Here is a 19,543-nt window from a genome sequence, read left to right on the forward strand (position 1 = left end):
ACACATAAACACATTTGTAGATGATATTGCAATGAATCTCACAAGCAAATAAATAAAGTATTGATCAAATATTTTATAGAAATGTTATAGCTTTGGTTGGGATTTTTGAAAACGAATGTTCTGTTGTCATATCCACTTCCTATAATTGTCTTATACTATGAAACATGATTTAGATGCAAATAGAATAGTTTCAGAAAATGTAACTATGTCTGACTGTTGCATAGGTACAACTATGAACTGCTGTGGTCTGCTAACTTCCCAAAAGGAACCAGGTAAAGAGTTATTAACAAACATCAAAACCACATTTTGTTTCTCCATTCAGAGTGAATAATAACAGATGTTGATTGTGTTTAGCAGAGATCAACAGTATTGTGGTTCACTGTAAACATTTAATTGCTTATTTCTTTGTATTTGTTTAATGATTGCTATTCGTTCTTACTGTGATTTTTTAAATAATACGTTTTCTAATGAAATTAACTGGTGTAGTGTCCACCAACATGCACATAGTTTTCCATGCAAGAGTGTATTTGGGCCACAAGGAGGCAGCAAAGGAGCTTTTCGAATCAAAAATGTTATAAATATGCATGGAAAACTGTTCAATGTTGACTTAAATAAGTATAATTAAGTATCATCGTCGAACTGTATCGCTAAACATTTGTACATTTTGAAAATGTTTTCTGTTTGCCGGTCAGTTCCTCTGAAGAGCGTGGAGGTGGAGCTGGAGGTGAGGGACCATGTGGCTACAGTGGTGTCCACTCTGAACTATGAGAACAAGGAGGACAAACCACTAGAGGCTGTTTTTGTCTTCCCTCTGCCTGGAGATGCCGCTGTCTGTCACTTCAGTGCCAAGATTGGACAGACACAGATTGTAGCTGAGGTGAAGGAGAAACAGAAGGTGAGCTGGAGGAAGACTTGCTCATTACGAAGGAGCTTAAAAACACAGTGAATGTTGCTGACATGTGTCCTCTGTACTCCAGGCTCGTGAGGAGTACGATGATGCTCTGAGCTCCGGTCAGCAGGCCTTCCTGTTGGAGGAGAGTGAGCAGAGTCCAGATATATTCTCTCTGAGTGTGGGCAGTCTGCCTCCAGGAGAGAGCGCCTCCATCAGGCTGGAGTACGTCACTGAGCTGGCTGTGCAGGCCGATGAAGGGCTGAGGTTTATTCTGCCTGCTGTGCTCAACCCTCGCTACCAACCACAGGGTAATAATAACCTGCACACACCTTCATCCAAGACTTAAAGTGTACACTACACCTGTCCATACAGAGTGTTTTATTGCAACAGTCACACACCTTGAGACTACAAAGCACTTATTCTGCAAGAGCTGTTTTAAAAGAAAAAGAGTCTGACGCACATTTAATGGATGGAACCTGGAGATGGAGATTCCTAACTTGTTTCCTTCCCCTCATAATGTTTACAGGTAGTGAAGGTGGCAGTGTCCAGGTGACCTCTGTTCCAGCCTCTCTGGTGCCCTACAGTCTGTCTTTCTCTGCCCGAGTGTCCTCTCCTCGTCCAGTCTCTAAAGTAGAGTCCAACTGTCCCCTGGACCCTCTCCAGTACCTCAACACAGAGCAGAGCCAGGCCACGGTAGGTAGAGTGCTGATGTGTGTGTGATTTTGAAAGATATATCTCTTCATTTATGTTTCTGAGTGGATTTTGTGAACTGCAGGTCAAGTTGGCTGCAGGACACAAGTTTGACAGAGATGTTGAGCTGCTGATTTATTACAAAGATGCCCACCAGCCCACTGCTGTGGTGGAGGCAGGACAGGCCTCTGCCAAGCCTGGTGAGTGTAACTTAGTGAAAGATAGTTACCTTCATCTTCCAACTGATACTTATGTTTGAATGAAGGGTAAAACACATATTTGTGGTCTTTTCTTCTCTCTCTGTGTTTCAGGCTCTCTGATAGGGGATCCAGTAGTGATGCTGAGCCTGTACCCTGAGTTCCCTCAGGCTGTCATGTCTTCACTCGCCTCATGTGGAGAGTTTGTGTTCTTATTGGATCGATCTGGCAGTATGGATGGGCCATGTATAAAGAGTGCCAGGGTATCTATTCATTATTCATTATGTTTTATTTCTATCATAACATCCTTCAGTGTCCCTCTCACACAGTGGCCTTCACTATCTTCTCTCTCCTCTCTTCAGGATACTCTGCTGCTCCTGTTGAAGAGTTTACCAATGGGCTGCTATTTCAACATCTACAGTTTCGGGTCCAGCCATGAACACATCTTCCCGTAAGGCACTTGCTATTATTACTCAGTCCAAGAAATTGTTCCTGTTTTTGGTGTTTATGGTTGTACATGAATGTTTGTATTGGTGGCAGTAAGAGTGTGGAGTACAGCCAGGAGACCATGGAAGAGGCTCTGAAGAAAGTTGAAGAGATGAATGCTAATCTGGGAGGAACAGAGATCCTGAAGCCCCTAAAAGATATTTACAGCCAGCCCTGCATTCCCAATCAACCCAGACAAGTAACACACACACACACACACCACACACACACATATATTTCTACTGTTCTATTGTTTAGCAGGTTCATCTTACTACACCTTGTTCTTTACACTTTCCCACTAAAACAACGTTTGTTACTGAAACAGAAATCTAACACGCATGTAAACTTTCCTCCTCAGCTATTTGTCTTTACTGACGGAGAGGTGGGGAACACCAAAGAAGTCATAAATCTGGTGAAGAAGAATTCAGGTTCCCACAGGTGACACTTCATTATAATTATTCTATCTTGCAGTATTTCTTCTTAGATTCTCATTTTGTTTTTACTTACCTTATTTTCTCTTTTATACATATCTAATTAGCCAACTGCAACCGACTCCTCCTCTGTAGTTGTTGTGCATATGATAATGCAGAACTTGAATATGTCTCATGTTCTAATGCTTTGTGTATTCCAGGTGCTTCTCTTTTGGGATTGGGGAAGGGGCCAGTTCTGCTCTTATCAATGGGTTGGCCAAGGAAGGAGGAGGTCACGCTCAGTTCATCACAGGGACTGACAGGATGCAACCTAAAGTAATAAAGACATGAAAACACAATGAAGCTGTCAAATGAAACAATGCATCATCAAATCATCTTTCCAGTTATTTAAAACGCAGTGTTTTTACTCATCAGGTGATGCAGTCGCTGCGTTTTGCTCTGCAACCAGCTGTGGTGGACATCTCAGTCACGTGGGATTTACCAAAGGGAGTCTCTGTCACTGCTCTGTCTCCACCAATCACAGCACTTTTCCAGGGTCAAAGGTCACTGATTTATGGCCAGCTCACTGGACAGGTAGGAGCAGCACCACCTCAGTGTGAAATAAGTCTCTGGTTTGACTTGTCAGGTGTAAAAATAATAATAATATGAATAACTTATCTTATATGATCACAATGCTGTAATGCTTTCTCAGAGTTCAGAGGCAGCAGAGGGCTGTGTGACGGTGAAGTACAGCCTGGCAGGCCATCCCTCTCAGAACCAGCTGCACTTCAGTCTCCAACCTGCAGAGGACACTGGGTAAAACATGTTTTGGTTGGTCAGCAGAAGTACAATAAAGAGTTTATTTTACAGATGTTTGCAATCGTCTACATTTGTCCCTACATGGACTTTACAACGATATATGCTGTTTACAACATACACTAAAGGAGACAGGGAAAAGTAAAACAATATAAAAAATAAAGATTTAAAATGGCAATAATGTTTGAGACCAAATACTGTGCTAAATAGCAAATGTTAGCATGCTAATACACTAAACTAAGCTAGTGAGTATGGGAAACCTTATCATTAGCATGTTAGAATACTGACGGGAGCCTCTGTGTAGTACTCTTAGTCTTGTTGTAGCATTAAGAGTTTAATTGACCTTTAATGTCCTGATACTCTTACAGTAGATCACTATTTTTGCATTCATACTAATGAAAGGTAAAATCCACCTGTGATCTCCTGTCTGCAGACTAACAGTCCATAGGTTGGCTGCTCGGACTCTGATTCGCTCCCTGGAGATGGAGGAGACAGAGCGCAGAGGAGAGCAAGATGAAGGAGTGAAGAAGAAGAAGGTGGTGGAGCTCAGTGTCCAATCAGGAGTGAGCAGTGCCTTCACTTCCTTCATTGCTGTCAACAAAGGCAACGGCGAGACCATTCAAGGACCTCTGGTGCGCAGAAATGTTCCAACACCCAGTGAGTGTTTCCAAGAAGAAGAAAAAACAAAGTCCCACCTTCTTAAGAGATACTACAGCTGACCATTGATGATCGTTAAGAGAAGCATGATGATGTGCTGCTTTAACATTTATCATCTACACATAACTGTTATAATTGCATTGAACTGTACTTTGCTCACAGCGTGTTTAAAAATGTTTCACTTTTAAGATATTTTATCGATATCTATTCTATCTATTTTTAACAGCTTTTGCGAGGCATTCTAATAAGCTCAGAAATGTGTAATTTAGTGGATATTTGTTGTTGTACGTCTTATTTCTTGACCTTGTACTCTTTTTTTTATCATCTCAAAGTGCTGAGGTCAAGTTTTCAATGGAGCAGTAATTTAAAAGCTGAATGAGAGTGGAACAATCCTCAGAGTATCTCTGTAAATGAATGTAAATAATAGAAGACATTTCTGTAGTGGAATTGCTCTTTATCTTTTTGCAGCTTTGTCTGCATGTCCAGCAGCAGTTGTTTTGGCTCTAGTGTCCTTTGTGTCAGGACAGACAGACGAGGACCCAGGAGCGCAATTTCGAGATCAAGGATTTATTGAAACACACACACAACAGGGCCGAATGAGGCACGGCAGTAGTACAGTTCAGGGATATTCAAAACTCGTAGTCGTAAGGCGGAAGGCAAGTCGGGTTTACCGGGGCTGGAGATCAGAGTAGTAGTAACAGGTCCGGGATCACAGATCAGGAGTCAGAGTTGAAAGCAGACAGGCAGGCAGGCAGGCAGGCAGGGTTCCGATGCAGGCTTGCAGACGATCTGACAAGTGTGGACAGGCAGGGAGAGGGCTCATGACAGGACCCCCCCCCCAAGGGACGGCCCCAGAAGTCCCCAAGAAACACCACCAAGCCGGGCGGGAGGAGGGGGAGCCGGCGGAGGGTCAGAATTCCTCTGAGCGGTCAGAGTCCATATCCTCAGCGGCACCGTCTCCATCAGAAGACTCGACATCCGAGGGCCCCAGCTCAGAACCAGGTTTAGGGTCAGGATTAGACACCGGAGCAGGGGCAGCAGGGCCTGGAAGTGGATCTACATGGCAAGAAGCCCTGCGCAGACCCCGTCGGAGAGATGGCTGGTCAGGGTTTTGGCGATGGGGGCCGGATCCACAATTCTTCCACCAGGAACCCAAGCCCTCTCTTCAGGACCATAACCCTCCCAGTCCACCAGATATTGGATGCCCCTACCCCTTTGTCGAGAGCGGAGCAGTCGCCGGACCGTGTAGACGGGGCCACCGTCGAGGAAGCGCGGAGGAGGAGGCGGTGGTGCTGCTGGGACCAGTGGGCTCTCATGTACAGGTCTGAGCTTGGAGACGTGGAAGGTGGGATGTACCTTCATGGTCTTGGGTAGCAGTAGTCGGACCGCCGTAGGGCTGATGACCCTCTGTATAGGAAAGGGTCCAATGAAGCGAGGCGCCAGTTTCCGCGACTCCACCCGCAGTGGTATATCTCGAGCCGACAACCAGACCTTCTGTCCGACATGGTAAACTGGTGCTGGGGTCCTCCTCCGGTTGGCTCCGATAGCATAGCTTGCACTGGACTTCAGGAGTGTGGCGCGAGCCTGGGCCCATGTGCGGCGGCAGCGGCGGGCATAGGCAAGCGCAGAGGGACAGGTAGCATCTCCCTCCTGACTGGTAAACAGAGGTGGTTGATAAACACCATAAACACATTGAAAGGGGGAGAGTCCGGTGGCAGAACTGGTGAGTGAGTTGTGGGCATATTCTACCCAGAGAAGATGTTGGGCCCAAGTTGCGTGAGGTCACACACCTCAGTGCCTTCTCCAGCTCCTGGTTCATGCGCTCCGTTTGACCATTCGACTGTGGGTGGAATCCCGATGACAGACTGGCGGTGGCCCGAAGAAGGTTGCAGAATTCCTTCTAGAAGGCCGCAGAGAATTGAGGGCCTCGGTCTGACACAATATCCCTGGGCAGACCATGGACTCGAAACACATGTTCCAAGACCACCCGGGCTGTCTCCTTTGCAGTTGGCAGCTTTGGGAGGGGCACGAAGTGGGTCATTTTACTGAAGCGGTCAACGACGGTGAGGATGACAGTGTTTCCTTCAGATTGCGGAAGGCCCGTAACGAAGTCCAGGGAGATATGGGACCAGGGTCGCATGGGCACTGGCAGAGGCTGGAGTAACCCAGCTGGGGGCTGACTGGGGGTCTTGTGCTGGTTGCAAGTGGGGCAAGCTCTAACAAACTCCTGGATATCTTTCCTCATCAACGGCCACCAGAAACGTTGGGAGAGCAGATGGAGGGTGCGTGTGATTCCGGGGTGACAGGCCAGGCGAGAGTCGTGCCCCCACTGAATCACCTGAGACCTCAGATCTGCTGGGACAAAGAGACGGTTAGAGGGGCATGCACTGGGGCTCGGCTGGTTCCGGATGGCTTCTCTGACCTGCTCCTCAATGTCCCAGGTCAAGGCAGCAACAACACAGGGGCTTGGGAGGATGGTTGTCGGCTCCACATTGGATGCCTCATCCTTCTGAAACATCCTGGAGAGTGCGTCGGGCTTGATATTGTGAGAGCCAGGACGGTAGGAGAGCGTGAAGTTAAAACGGGTGAAGAATAATGACCACCGACGCTGGCGGGAGTTCAGCCTCCTGGCTGTCTGGATATACTCCAGGTTTTTATGGTCTGTCCAGACCACAAACGGAACTTTAGACCCCTCCAACCAGTGGCGCCACTCCTCGAGGGCGAGCTTGACGGCCAGTAGCTCGCGGTTGCCGATGTCGTAGTTGCATTCTGCTGGAGTCAGTCTACGGGAGTAAAAGGCACAGGGGTGCATCTTGCCATCCTCTGCTGCTCGTTGGGAAAGCACCGCTCCAACTCCTACATCCGAAGCATCCACTTCCACCACAAACTGCCATCCAGCGTCAGGCATTTGGAGAATAGGGCCTGAGGTGAAACGAGCTTTGAGGGTTTTGAAGGCTTTGTCAGCGGCTGCTGTCCACTGAAACGGCTGTTTCACGCTGGTCAGCGCAGTGAGTGGTGCTGCCACTGTGCTGTAACCCCGGATGAATCTCCTATAAAAGTTGGCGAACCCCAGGAACTGCTGCAGTTTCTTACGGGTCTCTGGAACCGGCCACGACATCACAGCAGACACCTTTGCAGGATCCATTTGAACGCTGCCTTCGGTCACCACATAACCCAGGAATGAGACAGACTTGGCGTGGAACTCGCACTTCTCTGCCTTCACGAAGAGACAGTTCTCCAGCAACCGGCGTAGAACCAACTGGACATGGTGAGTGTGTTCTGTCTGAGTCTTTGAAAAGATCAAAATGTCGTCAAGGTAAACGAAAACAAACTTATTGAGCATGTCTCTGAGGATGTCGTTTACCAGCGCCTGGAACACTCCTGGGGCATTGGTGAGACCGAACGGTATGACGAGATATTCGTAGTGTCCTGTTGGAGTGTTGAACGCAGTCTTCCACTCGTCACCCTCTCTCATCCGCACCAGATGGTAGGCATTCCGCAGGTCTAGCTTGGTGAACACTGTGGCCCCTTGCAGCAGTTCAAAGGCAGAGGAGAGTAGGGGTAGAGGATAACGATTCTTGACTGTAATGTCGTTCAAGCCCCGGTAATCGATGCACGGACGGAGAGAGCCATCCTTTTTTCCGACAAAGAAGAATCCCGCTCCCGCGGGGGAAGATGTTGGACGGATTATGCCGGTGGCCAGTGAGTCGTTTATGTAGTCCTCCATGGCTTTTCTTTCTGGGGCTGACAGCGAGTAGAGACGGCCCTTCGGGGGTGTGGTGCCAGGCAGAAGGTCGATGGCGCAGTCATATGGTCTGTGTGGTGGCAGAGACGTGGCCTTGGACTTGTTGAACACCTCTCTCAAGTTGTGATAACAGGCAGAAACATTGGATATGTCGGGGGCGGTGCTGGAAGCTCCCCGGTCGATTGGCAAGATGGCTCCCTTTAAGCAGGTCCGATGGCAGCCCCTCCCCCACTCGCGTATTGTGCCTGTTTCCCAGTCAAGTTGGGGGTTATGAAGACGGAGCCACGGAAATCCAAGGATGAGTGGTTGGCCGGGTGAGGGTAGGAGGTGGAACTGGATGGACTCCTGGTGGTTTCCTGACAGCAGAATTGTCACAGGGGCCGTGATGTGAGTGACGGTGCCGAGACAGTGTCCATCCAGGGCTCGTGCAGGAACGGGTGGAGTGAGTTGTTGACGGTTCACGCCCAGTTGCCGCGCGAGCTCTGTGTCCATTATGTTTGTTTCGGCTCCGGAATCCACTAGGGCGGCCAGGGTGTGAGTTGTGTCGGAAAGTCGAAGGCGGAGCTGAAGCAGGGGTTTTCGGATGGGGGGAGACTGAAGATGTGTTGCGCTCACCCGGATCTCCCCTACACCTGGTGAGCTGCGGCTTTTGACGGGCAGGTGGTGACACGATGACCCTCGCCACCACAGTAGAGACAAAGGTTTGAGGCTAGACGGCGCCGTCGCTCCTCGGGGGTGAGGGAGACGCGACCAATCTCCATGGGCTCAGGTTGATTGAGTTGGCTTTGGGGCTTGACAGGCGGGGGGTGGAACGTGGACGACTCCCCCCGAATGCGGATGGCTGGTTGACTCAGACGCCCTCTCTCTCTTCTGCGGGTCTGGATACGCCGATCAATGCGAACGGCAAGGGCAATGGCGTCATCAAGTGTCTTGGGCTGCTCATGAGAGACGAGCTCGTCTTTAATGTAGTCCGCCAGGCTGTGGAGGAAGGCGTGCACCAGTGCCTCGGAGTCCCACGAGCTGTGACTTGCCAGGGTACGAAAGTCTATGGATAAGTCTGCCACCGTATGATTGCCCTGGCGGGTGGTCAGCAGTGCTTGTGATGCTTCGGTTGTTGTTGAACCTAAGTCAAAGACCTTTAACATCTCCTCTTCGAAGGCACTGAAGGAGGCACAGGCTGGGGTCTGCCGGTCGAACTCTGCCGCTCCCCACAACCGAGCTCGGCCGGTGAGATGGGTAATGACGTAACCCACCCTGGCTCCCTCCGTCGAGAAGGTCCTGGGCTGTAATGCGAACTGCACTCGGCAGCTGGTCAGGAAGGCTCGGATCTGCTTCGGGTCACCGTCAAAGCGTTCCGGATCGCCAATCTTCGGTTCTGGAACAGACGAAGCAGGAGTGGCCGCATTGGTGAGTAGCAGCAGGGCTTGGGCTAGTAGTTGTTGCTGTTGTTGGAGCTGTTGCTGCTGTTGTTGGCTGAGTTGGAGCAGGGAAGCGATATCGCCGGTCATCCGATTGATGTCTCCCTCAGTGCGTTCCATTCGCTGTAGGGCAGACATCTCAGTCTCTACCTGCATGCTGGTCTGGGTGTGCGCTGGGTCCATGATGGTCAGATCGTTCTGTCAGAACAGACAGACGAGGACCCAGGAGCGCAATTTCGAGATCAAGGATTTATTGAAACACACACACAACAGGGCCGAATGAGGCACGGCAGTAGTACAGTTCAGGGATATTCAAAACTCGTAGTCGTAAGGCGGAAGGCAAGTCGGGTTTACCGGGGCTGGAGATCAGAGTAGTAGTAACAGGTCCGGGATCACAGATCAGGAGTCAGAGTTGAAAGCAGACAGGCAGGCAGGCAGGCAGGCAGGCAGGCAGGCAGGCAGGCAGGCAGGCAGGCAGGCAGGATTCCAGGCTTGCAGACGATCTGACAAGTGTGGACAGGCAGGGAGAGAGCTCATGACACTTTGGTAGTAATCATCATATTAGGCAACATGTAAAGTACTTGTGAATCATTTTAATAATCTTAGAAACCAGTTGTTTGTGATTTATATTTATCTTTACTCATTCTCAGGTAACGTGCTGACCTAATGTTCTTTTTCTGTTTAATCTTAAAGGAAATTGCAGAATGTATCATCAAACTATGGCTATCAGGATGAGGTCAAAAGGTAACTATAAAAGCTAAAAGTGATTTTAACACATCTTTATTTCTTCAAATACAGTACATGAAAAACACTGAGCACATGACATGAACTACTGTATGTAGGAGTTCTGTAATAGCGGAGCCTTTAACGTTGCCTTGTTTTAAGAGTTTTCTTAAATTGTAATTTTCCCACATTAAAGAGACGTACCATTGCATTGGGAGACATCTCTTCACAGGAATGTTCTCGGGCAGTGGATTTATTGTGAAACAAATCCAGAGAGTAGCTCTGTGCTGGACAGACTGCTGAGAGGAACACACTACACTGGGGGTGTTCTTTATAATACAGGAATAATTCACTAAATTGTTTTAATAAATGTTCTATATCAATGTTCTAAATGCTATATCACAATGTGTTTACTCTGCTCTCTCAACAGGATGTGTGGTAAAAGATGAGGCTCCCAGCAGCCCAGGGTTTCGCTCTAATATGAAGAAGAAGCTAGGTTTCTTCAAGCGAACCCAGTCTGAGGCTGACCATCTGCCTCCACAGTCAGATGGTCAGCATGTTAATGATGCTTGTAAGTAGACTCATGCACACAGCTGACACTTCCCACTATTTACAGCACGTTAGGGCAGATATTACATTCATCGTTTAGTCTTTTTATAGTTGTGACCATGGACTGTTGTGCAACAAAGAGATGCCTGTCTTTCCCAAATCACAGCTGGTATCAGAACATGAAATATTTCTAAAGCACTAGATTTGTTCCAGAATTGTGTTTATTGTGACTGAGAGTGAATATTGTAAAACACGGTAATCAAAGTCAATATAAAGTTATCTTTTATATTTATATAGCCAAGATGTAGTAAACATTTCCTAAGTCATAGGCCTACAAGTATACTAATCTATACATATTTTATTTTAGCATCTTCCTCAGCAAATAGCTCTCCCCAGCAGCCACCCAGAGACCCTCTGCTGCAGCTGGTCTCCCTCCAGAAGGCGTCTGGCTGCTGGGTGCTGGATCCAGCTCTGGCTGCTGCACTGGGAAAGACCAGCGAGGAGGTGGAAAAGCCCAAACCTGCATCAGTGGGTTACTATTTGCTGATATATTATTATTTTTATTTAATAATAAAATGTACGAGAATATTATTCAATTTCAGCAACAAGGAAAAGCTCACTAAATACTTGCATACATAAGAAAATATGAAACAATATTGCATCATAAAACATGTTATTAAAGCAGATATGGATCTATAATCATGATAAGCCTTTGATATGGTGTCTTGAGGCAATATTATCAGGAGCTTTTCAGTAATATCTTAGGAGACGAGAATATAGTAAGATTTTATACATACATAATGAGGATTTGAGATTGTTCATAACCATCACGCAACCATCTTCCATGTTTTATTATTTGATTTGTGAATTAGGTTAATGAGGAAGTGTGGGCCACCGTTCTGGCTCTGATCTGGCTTCATGGTTTCAAGATGGACGCTCAGGAAGAGTGGGAGCTTCTGGCTATGAAGGCTACGTCATGGCTCCGTGCTCAGAATGGTAATAACTGGAATAATAAGAGCTGAGCTGTTGTTTTTAGCAATTCAGTTTCCTCTGCTGATGTTGTGTTATGTGTTTTGTTTTCAGCACCGTGTGTGACCGAGTGTGTGGACGCTGGAAACTCTCTGCTGGGTTGTAAGGTGCAGAAAGACGTCCTGGGCCTCTGAAGTTTTCATTAAAGTGCCTTCTCCTTCAGGATTGCTGCACAGAAGCAGATTCACTCCAACTTATAATATTTACTCAACAAAATTGCACGTTTGCACTATTTACATTTAATTATGCAGCTGTTTGTACAGGCCCTTGGAAATAAATTGATTAGACAATACTTTGTACTATTTTATGTAAAAATGTGTATTTGTAACATCCATTATTACTGCATCCATCAAGGGTCAGACATGTAACGCAGAGTTGTTCTTTTGCTTTTAACCTTAATGTCAGGTTGTATAATGGATCAGTGAAAATAAAACCTGGAATTCTGATAAAGGATATTTGAATGTGGAAATAAGAGCACTTCAGCCTCATGTGTGACGTGTGCACAGGCACACAAAATATGCCATATGTTATGATAGTTCGCTGTCATAATTATGTTTCTAACGTGGTTGATTTAACCAATTAATTTTTTTCTGTGCATACAGAATACCTTATGAATTTTTAAAATACATTATACGTTTTTAATTGCTATGCGAGCGACAGGAGACCGAACCCTCATCGCACATGTAGACGGCCTCTAGTTTTGCCCTTTCGCAACCCCTGTCTCAGTGAAATGATGAAGGCAGAGTCAAACACCCCGTAGTATTATTAAGCATGTTTTGTTACTTACTGATCTAACTAAGTAGAAAGAACATTTGTTTGTATCTTTCTCCTCCTTCACCCTTTTTGCCTCTTGCATCAATGGGGCTCTCTCAGTAGAGTTTCCACAGTTTCAGTTACTCTCGTTGTCTAGAGCTTTTATTTTGAAAGGGAGAACACGACCCGGAGTGAAAGTGAAGCTCACAGGGATCCAATCTAAACACTGATGGTGACATTATTCTACAGCCACTACATTGTGCAATAAACATATACTTTATAATGATAAGTTAAAGCAAAAATGTTATGTATTGCCACTTTAACATCATCACCTGTGACTGAGCCTTGCTGATTATTTGGAGAGCCTCGTGATGGTATGTAGGCCTATGCACAAACCAAGTCGGCCAGATGACCTATAATCACTTCTTGTGTACTATATGTACCCTGTATAAATGTAAACTGTACATCACTACGTAGCTTTATATGGACTAACCCTAGTTGTCACCTCTTTTCTTCCTTCATGTGACGAAGACCATTACAAGACCTTCACTTGGTCTTTCAGTGTCACCTAGTGGTCCATGTATGCATGATTTGCTGCACAGCATAACTCCCTCAGAACAATTTCTCCCTGCAGTTCTTCTGTGTCCCATTTTACAGTGTCTGTAATCAACAAAGTGAGCAGCAGGAAGTACTGAGGTCGCAGATGAAGCTGAGCCCATAGAATTATTCAATCGAACCTCTCACCCACACAGTTTTTCTTTCAGTGTCAAGATATCATATGCCTTTGCAATGTATAATTCACACTGAGATGTGTCTGAGAAAATGAATGAAGATGAATTAAAGAATGTGTTTTGCTCTCTGGGGAAGCCTTGTTTCATAAAAATCAATGGAATATTAAACCGCAGTCTTGATATGTCCATGCTGTTATTTTCCCTCCATTGTTGATAGTCTTTTTTATGAATAAAAGGAATGTAATTACTAGTGTTAGATTAATCGGTTTTAGTTAAGTGTTTCGAGGTAAGAAAACACTCACTTGCAGAGCTTTTAAGAAATATTGTGTACACACATATACGCTCACCACCCACACACATTTACCTCCAGCAAGCTCTTTAGAACTATTAATAATCAATATCTAAACAAAAGGAGAGACTTTGCATCTGTTGATTATACTTTGTACAGATTATAGTCTGAACATGCAAAGTAGGTAGTAACTAAAGTTATCAATTATGGAAAACAAGTATAAAGTAGCAGATGATGGACAGAACTTCAGTACATGTATTTAGTTTCCTTCTATCATTAGATATCTGCCAAATTTGTGATACATACACACAAAACAGAATGGAAATGAAAGAATAGAACAGACCAAAGCATTTAATAGGATGTTGTTTTTAGATGGATAAGGAAATGTACTGTTATTATTAATGTATGTGAATTAGCTGTTTTATTAGTTTATTGACTGAAACCACCATTATACGTTTGGACTGAAACAATTGTGTTCATAATATATATATATATATATATATATATATATATATATATATAATTCCTATACAGTAGATATAATAGGGCCCATAAGCTCCATCTTACATTGAGCATAAGGCATGTGTCATCAGCTCACACCCTGACAAAGGCTCAGACGTGTCGCTTGTTATTGAACCTCACAGAGACAGATTCAGGCCTGTGGGGGACTCGTTATACACAGCATGGTACCCGCTGTCACACACCAACGTAAATCCAGCCTCCTCCAATTAACATGTAAAACCTCCTCTTAACAATACAAGTTATGAATTATTTGGCTGTTGGTCGTTCTCATAGTGAGTGTGAAGTTTGACCCAATGCAGCTAACGTTGTTGTTCAATTTGTTAGAGCTGTATTTTAAGTTCCACTGAAGACGGTGTGTTTCTGACGTCTATAGAAGACTATAAATAGCAAGCGTCACTGTTCATAGTGTTGGCATGTCTCTATTTGCCTCAATGATGCAGTGTCATTTACAGTAGCTCATTATAGCCAATCTTATCTAAACCTTTGGCAGACCTCTGACCAACACTTTCTAAACTCGTTTCCAGGGCAACCCTAACCAGAAGGACCAATTAGAATTGAGAAAGGCTCTCTGAGCACTAAACTGCCTGGAGATTAGAGCAAAAGAAGACACATCCTCAAAACAAACACAACAAATGAAATGAGGACGCGCTGATCTGTGGGTGTGTCTATGTCTATATATATTGTATATGTGTGTGTGTGTGTGTGTGTGTGGGCTTTAGTTTATGTATTAAGGGGGAAAGATTTAATGAAACCTTCCTTACATCCCTGTGTTTCTCTCTGTTAGACTCCATGTGTGTTGTTACAGCCACAGGCAGGAAACCAGATCAATAGCAAACAGTTTAGAGTGGCTGATGTTTCTTTTTTCTTTATAGGTCATCAATGGAGCACTGTGGCCTCTGAGCCGCACATCAATCACATACTGCGCGATTGATCTGATAGCCTTTGTACTTCATTGAGGATCTACTTTATAGAATAACAGACACCTATGATTCCATGGTGTTTGTTGGTTATTGTGTGTACGTGCGTGTCAGAGCCTGTTTTTCCGGGAATTGAAACGTGTGTTGAATATGAAAGTCAGTGACCTACATCTGAATCTACAAAGCCACTCGCTATATATTTGGTCAAAACTATTGAGTTGGTTCATTCGCTTACGCGGGCATGTGCACACTGGGAAGAAGGTAAGGTGTGTTACTCCCTTAAAGGCAAACCGCACGTATTTCAAAGTGACAGAACACTTTACCAAAATACACAGATACCTCTACAATGGCAAGTGGAAGCATTATTAACCATGTTAAATACACATTGTATCTTGTTTCACTTGCTTCAAATATGTGACTCTGCAAAACTTGATAATTTTAGCTAATTCAATGACGTTATTACAAGGCTAGCAAAGGGTTACAAGTGTGAACACTCCTCAGGTGGAATAACAGGAGGTTTTTCTGTTCCAGTCTGCCGTCATTGCGTGAATGCATCACTGTCGGAGCTAAGGAAAGAGCGCTATACCAAGTGAAAGCTAGCTGGCAATATAGCCACGGCTAACCTTAGCTAAATCTAAATTGACTTATTTTCCCTGTAATATAAAAATAGCCACATCCTGGTAATTAATTTAATTAATCTACATAATTAAATGAGGCGGTATCTAAACCCAATGATGAAATAGAAAACGAAACCCACATGAGCTTAGAAGATCTTCTTACTCTCGTGGAATCCATGTGATTTGGTGTGTTTAAGCCATGCCACCTGTCACAGTCTTGATTTTTGTATATCCAGTTTTATTTTGAAGTGTTCACTCCCCCTTATGTCATGTCTAGTACTTCCTGTCTGTGTGTTTTCCCTCTGTGATTGTTGATTTGTTCCTCCTGTGTCCGTTCACCTTGCCCTTGTGTTTTAGCTTCTCTCCCCAGCTGTTTCTCGTTCCCCTCGTTTAGTGTCTGTGTGTATATATCCCTGTCTTTCCCAGTGTTCCTTGTCAGATCGTCATCTGCAAGGGTGACACATCTGCAAGTGTCACCCTTGCAGATGTCTCCTTTTGCTTCCTCGTGCTCCCCGTGTCATCCTGGCAGTAGAAACTGGAGGCTGTCGCGGCCCGGCAGCAGGAACTGGAGACTGTCGCGGCCCACCAGCGGATACAGGGGGCTGTTGCGGTCCGGCAGCAGAAACAGGGAACTGTCGCGGTCCGGCAGCAGGAACAGGAGGCTGTCGCAGCCCGGCAGCAGGAACTGGAGGCTGTTGCGGCCAGGCAGCAGGAACAAGAGGCTGTCGCGGCCCGGCAGTGGGAACTGGAGGCTGTCGCGGCCCAACAGTGGGAACAGGAGGATGTTGCGGCCTGGCAGCAGAAACTGGAGGCTGTCGCGGCCCAACAGCGGAAACAGGGGACTGTTGCATTCCGGCAGCAGAAACAGGGGGCTGTCGCGGCCCAAAAGCAGAAACCGGAGGCTTTTGTGGCCCGGCAGCACAAACAGGGGGCTGTCGTGGCCCGGCAGCAATAACCGGAGGGTGTCGCGGCCCGGTAGAGGAAACAGGGGGCTGTCGCGGCCCGGTAGCGCAAACAGGAGTCTACCGTGGTCTGGGTCTCTTGCGCCGAGACCTGGAAGTCCCCTGGAGACTCCGAGGAACTCCCAGGGCCAGGCGAGTGCCCACAAATGGCTCAGGGACTGGGGTCTGGTGCAGCCCGACAGTAGTAGGAGGCTGCCGCAGCACGTCTGAAGAAGGGGGTTTCTGCAGCTCGGCAAAAGGAAGTTGAGTGGAAGGATCGGCAGGGTTAGGCTGGCAAGGTGGAGTGTCGACAAAATCCTGAAGCCACTCAGGTAAAAGGCTCTTCAACTCTGGCTTCTTAGCAACCTCTTTTCTCGCCAATCCAAGCGCAGCCTGTCATGTCCCCCAACAGGGGTTTCGCTTCCACTCACCAAACATTTCAATTAAAGTGTACATTAAATCATAGGTCTCCTCGTCCATGACATCTGCTGAGTCCATGTTTCTGGTCAGATCGTACTGTCACGGTAGCGAAAAGGTAAGGACTCAAATGCTAGACGGCAGACGAGGAGATTAACAAAAAGAGGGCTTTATTCTAAAGCTTTCAAAATAACAAAAATACAAAAGGTAAACAGTAAACAAGAAAGCTAAAAGAACACATTTAAGTTGTGGATACCAAGTTTTCCACTTTAATTGTGTGTGAAGATTATCCAAAGGTAAAGAGAAGTTTCTGCTTTTTAGGGTGTTGTGTAAATTTAATGGTATTGATTCATTTAGGTTTAAAATTAAGCTTACTTATCACAGTTTGCCCCCTCCCCCCCAACTTCTACTGCTTCTGTTGCTGCTTTTCTCTCATGTCAGGAGCTCAAATTAGATTTTCAAATTTAGTAATTGTTTGCAGTCAATGTAGTTAGACGATGTATCTGTATCTGCCCTGAGTCAAGGCCAGTGCGACGCTGCTGTCGGTACTAATGATGACTGGAGAGCTCATCTAGCCCTGGGTCATGGCCATTGAACTTTTCAGCGCCTTCACCACACCCTCCCTCTCCCTCCTTATTAATATCATTCTACTGACTGTCTCCTTTGATCTATTAGTCCGTCTTTTCTGCCTTAGTTAAAAAGAATTCTGCCATTTTTTCAGCCTGACTTTCTCTCAGCTTTCTGTAAAATCCCTTGGTGTAAAGGAGTTAAGGCGTAGCACTCTCCATGGTAACACCATCTCCCATTCTTACACACGCACATTTTCTTGCTGTCTCTCATCTCATAATTCTGTCCTACCCTGCGCTTTATCACTGTACCCTCCCCCCTATATATTCACTCCCTCTCCACCTACCCTCTCTCTCTCTCCTCTCCGTCTCTCTCACACAGATACACTCAACCTCTCCTGCTCCGGCAGCTGGTCTCCTGCTAATGCTGCGCCGTCCACTGACTGCGAGATGTTCACCCCAGCTTGTAAAGGATCTGCAGGTGAGCCGAGGTAAGGCTTTGACACTCGGAGCAGAAAAACACAGCAGAGATGTTACTGCTGCTGTTGTTGGCTGCTATCCACATCTAACTGGAGCCAAATGAATGATGGGAAGAGCATGAGTGTGTGTGTACGCTGATTTGTGTGAGAACTCTCCAGCTGGAGTAGGGAGCCTGTGTGAGTTGCAGGCTAGTATAACACTTGTGATCTGCATACACACACAGCCAAGTGAAGTGTGAATCTATTTCCATGGTTATTTGTCCTTTCTGTATTTTCTTAAACTTGAGGAAAATATTGCTCTTCGGGTTGTGAGTGGAGTAGACGTGCGTGTGCATATGTGTGCGTGTGTGTGCGTGTGGAGCCAGTGGAAGCCTGGCGGCATGCAAATTGTCTTTCGAGTAATGCTGCAACGGTGCTGCAATGTCTGATGGTGCTATAGTCTCTGACGGTTTATGGGACCATGTTACGTTCATGCGTGTGTTAGCGTTTGATTGCGGGGGGGGATGGTTAATGGGGGCATGAAGTTAGGTTTCTGCATGTGAGTGGGTGGATAAGAACAGTGTTTCTTAATATTTTCATACATTTAACTCACAATACTATGTTCATACCACAGGAGGCTATTCAAGGAAGCAACAGATACCATTCTAGGACATGAAAAAAAAGAATATTTTAGTAGTAGTATTATCATAATGTTCTGAACTGTGTGAGCCAATGGGTTAATGTCTTCATGTGTGCATGAATCTTCTAGCATGTATGCCAGTGGGTGTTCATTCATGTCCATGTACAGTGTAAGCAAGTCCCCCTGAGGAAACGTGGTCCCTACTGTATGCACTGCATAGGGAGATGTCATTCGATTTGAGTCTGTTTCTCCAGAGGAAGCGTTGCGTGTGTGTGTGTGGTGATAGTAGACATCAAACATCTTTCAAGACAAGAAATTAGGGTTTTCATTAAGTCCTTTAAAGCAAAGGATGGTAAAGATCTCTACTCACATCTTCTTAATAAAACGTGACGGGTAGCAAATTATTCTATTTCTCTGTTCTAGAAAGTGAGACTGTAATTTTGAAAGAACAATAAAAGGTTAAATCGCACCCATACTCAGTTCAATATACTCTGGGAGTTGCCTTATTTGGTCTGTTTCAACCAGTATGGTGGCTAATGATTAGCTAAGGTTAGATAAAGTTGGACATTACTGTATGCGTCAGTTCACTGACCTTCTGACTTTTTCTACCACTGTAATGCTACGTTTTAGCATTTGTGGCCTGGCTGCTGTTCAGCAGAAGTTACAGAGGCTGGCTTTAAGAAAATGCTTCTCTGAAACTAGTTTCTTTACCCCGAAGCACTATCGATGTCATAACATGTAATAAGAAATATCTTTCTCTTTAGTAGTCCATTGCAATTTTTTTGGGGGGGATTTGTGTGAAAATTTCACTTAATTCTTTGCACTTAGTGTCCACAGCGCTCACAGAGCAGTGCACAATATGTGAGGGTTTTACTTCATTTTACCACAATGAAAGGTTTTCAGTCTGTGGGATTTCAGATGTGCTTAGTGTGGATTTATGTCTTCAGCTGGAGCCCTCCAAGTATGGGCTGTGATTGCTGCCTTTGGAGTATTCAGGCTTTGGAGCTTCTAAATCATTCTCATATCAAGACAGCCGAGTGTATTCGTACTGCACCTCTCAATAACATTTCAGTGCTTTAT

General features: G+C 45.7%; 2 protein-coding genes across 2 annotated transcripts in view; both read left to right on the plus strand.

Moving 5' to 3' along the window:
• Positions 1 to 224: 224 nt before the first annotated feature.
• Positions 225 to 12,136, plus strand: LOC115017413 (von Willebrand factor A domain-containing protein 5A-like). The gene is made up of 18 exons (XM_029445823.1): positions 225 to 272; positions 693 to 895; positions 978 to 1,200; positions 1,419 to 1,585; positions 1,668 to 1,782; positions 1,894 to 2,042; positions 2,142 to 2,230; positions 2,320 to 2,464; positions 2,624 to 2,703; positions 2,897 to 3,011; positions 3,111 to 3,269; positions 3,388 to 3,491; positions 3,925 to 4,148; positions 10,005 to 10,055; positions 10,465 to 10,605; positions 10,951 to 11,111; positions 11,456 to 11,579; positions 11,667 to 12,136. The coding sequence occupies exons 1-18, from the start codon at positions 233 to 235 to the stop codon at positions 11,744 to 11,746; spliced, it is 2,370 nt and encodes a 789-aa protein (XP_029301683.1). The 5' UTR covers positions 225 to 232; the 3' UTR covers positions 11,747 to 12,136.
• Positions 12,137 to 16,693: 4,557 nt separating this feature from the next.
• Positions 16,694 to 19,543, plus strand: part of LOC115017448 (rap1 GTPase-activating protein 2-like) — a 76,943-nt gene continuing 74,093 nt past the window's right edge. The window contains 2 exon segments of the mRNA XM_029445888.1: positions 16,694 to 16,714; positions 17,748 to 17,856. Coding sequence (XP_029301748.1) covers positions 17,816 to 17,856 — 41 coding nt within the window. The 5' untranslated portion in view covers positions 16,694 to 16,714; positions 17,748 to 17,815.

The sequence above is a fragment of the Cottoperca gobio genome, chromosome 13, assembly GCF_900634415.1.
Source record: "Cottoperca gobio chromosome 13, fCotGob3.1, whole genome shotgun sequence".
In the NCBI taxonomy this organism is placed as follows: Eukaryota; Metazoa; Chordata; class Actinopteri; order Perciformes; family Bovichtidae; genus Cottoperca; species Cottoperca gobio.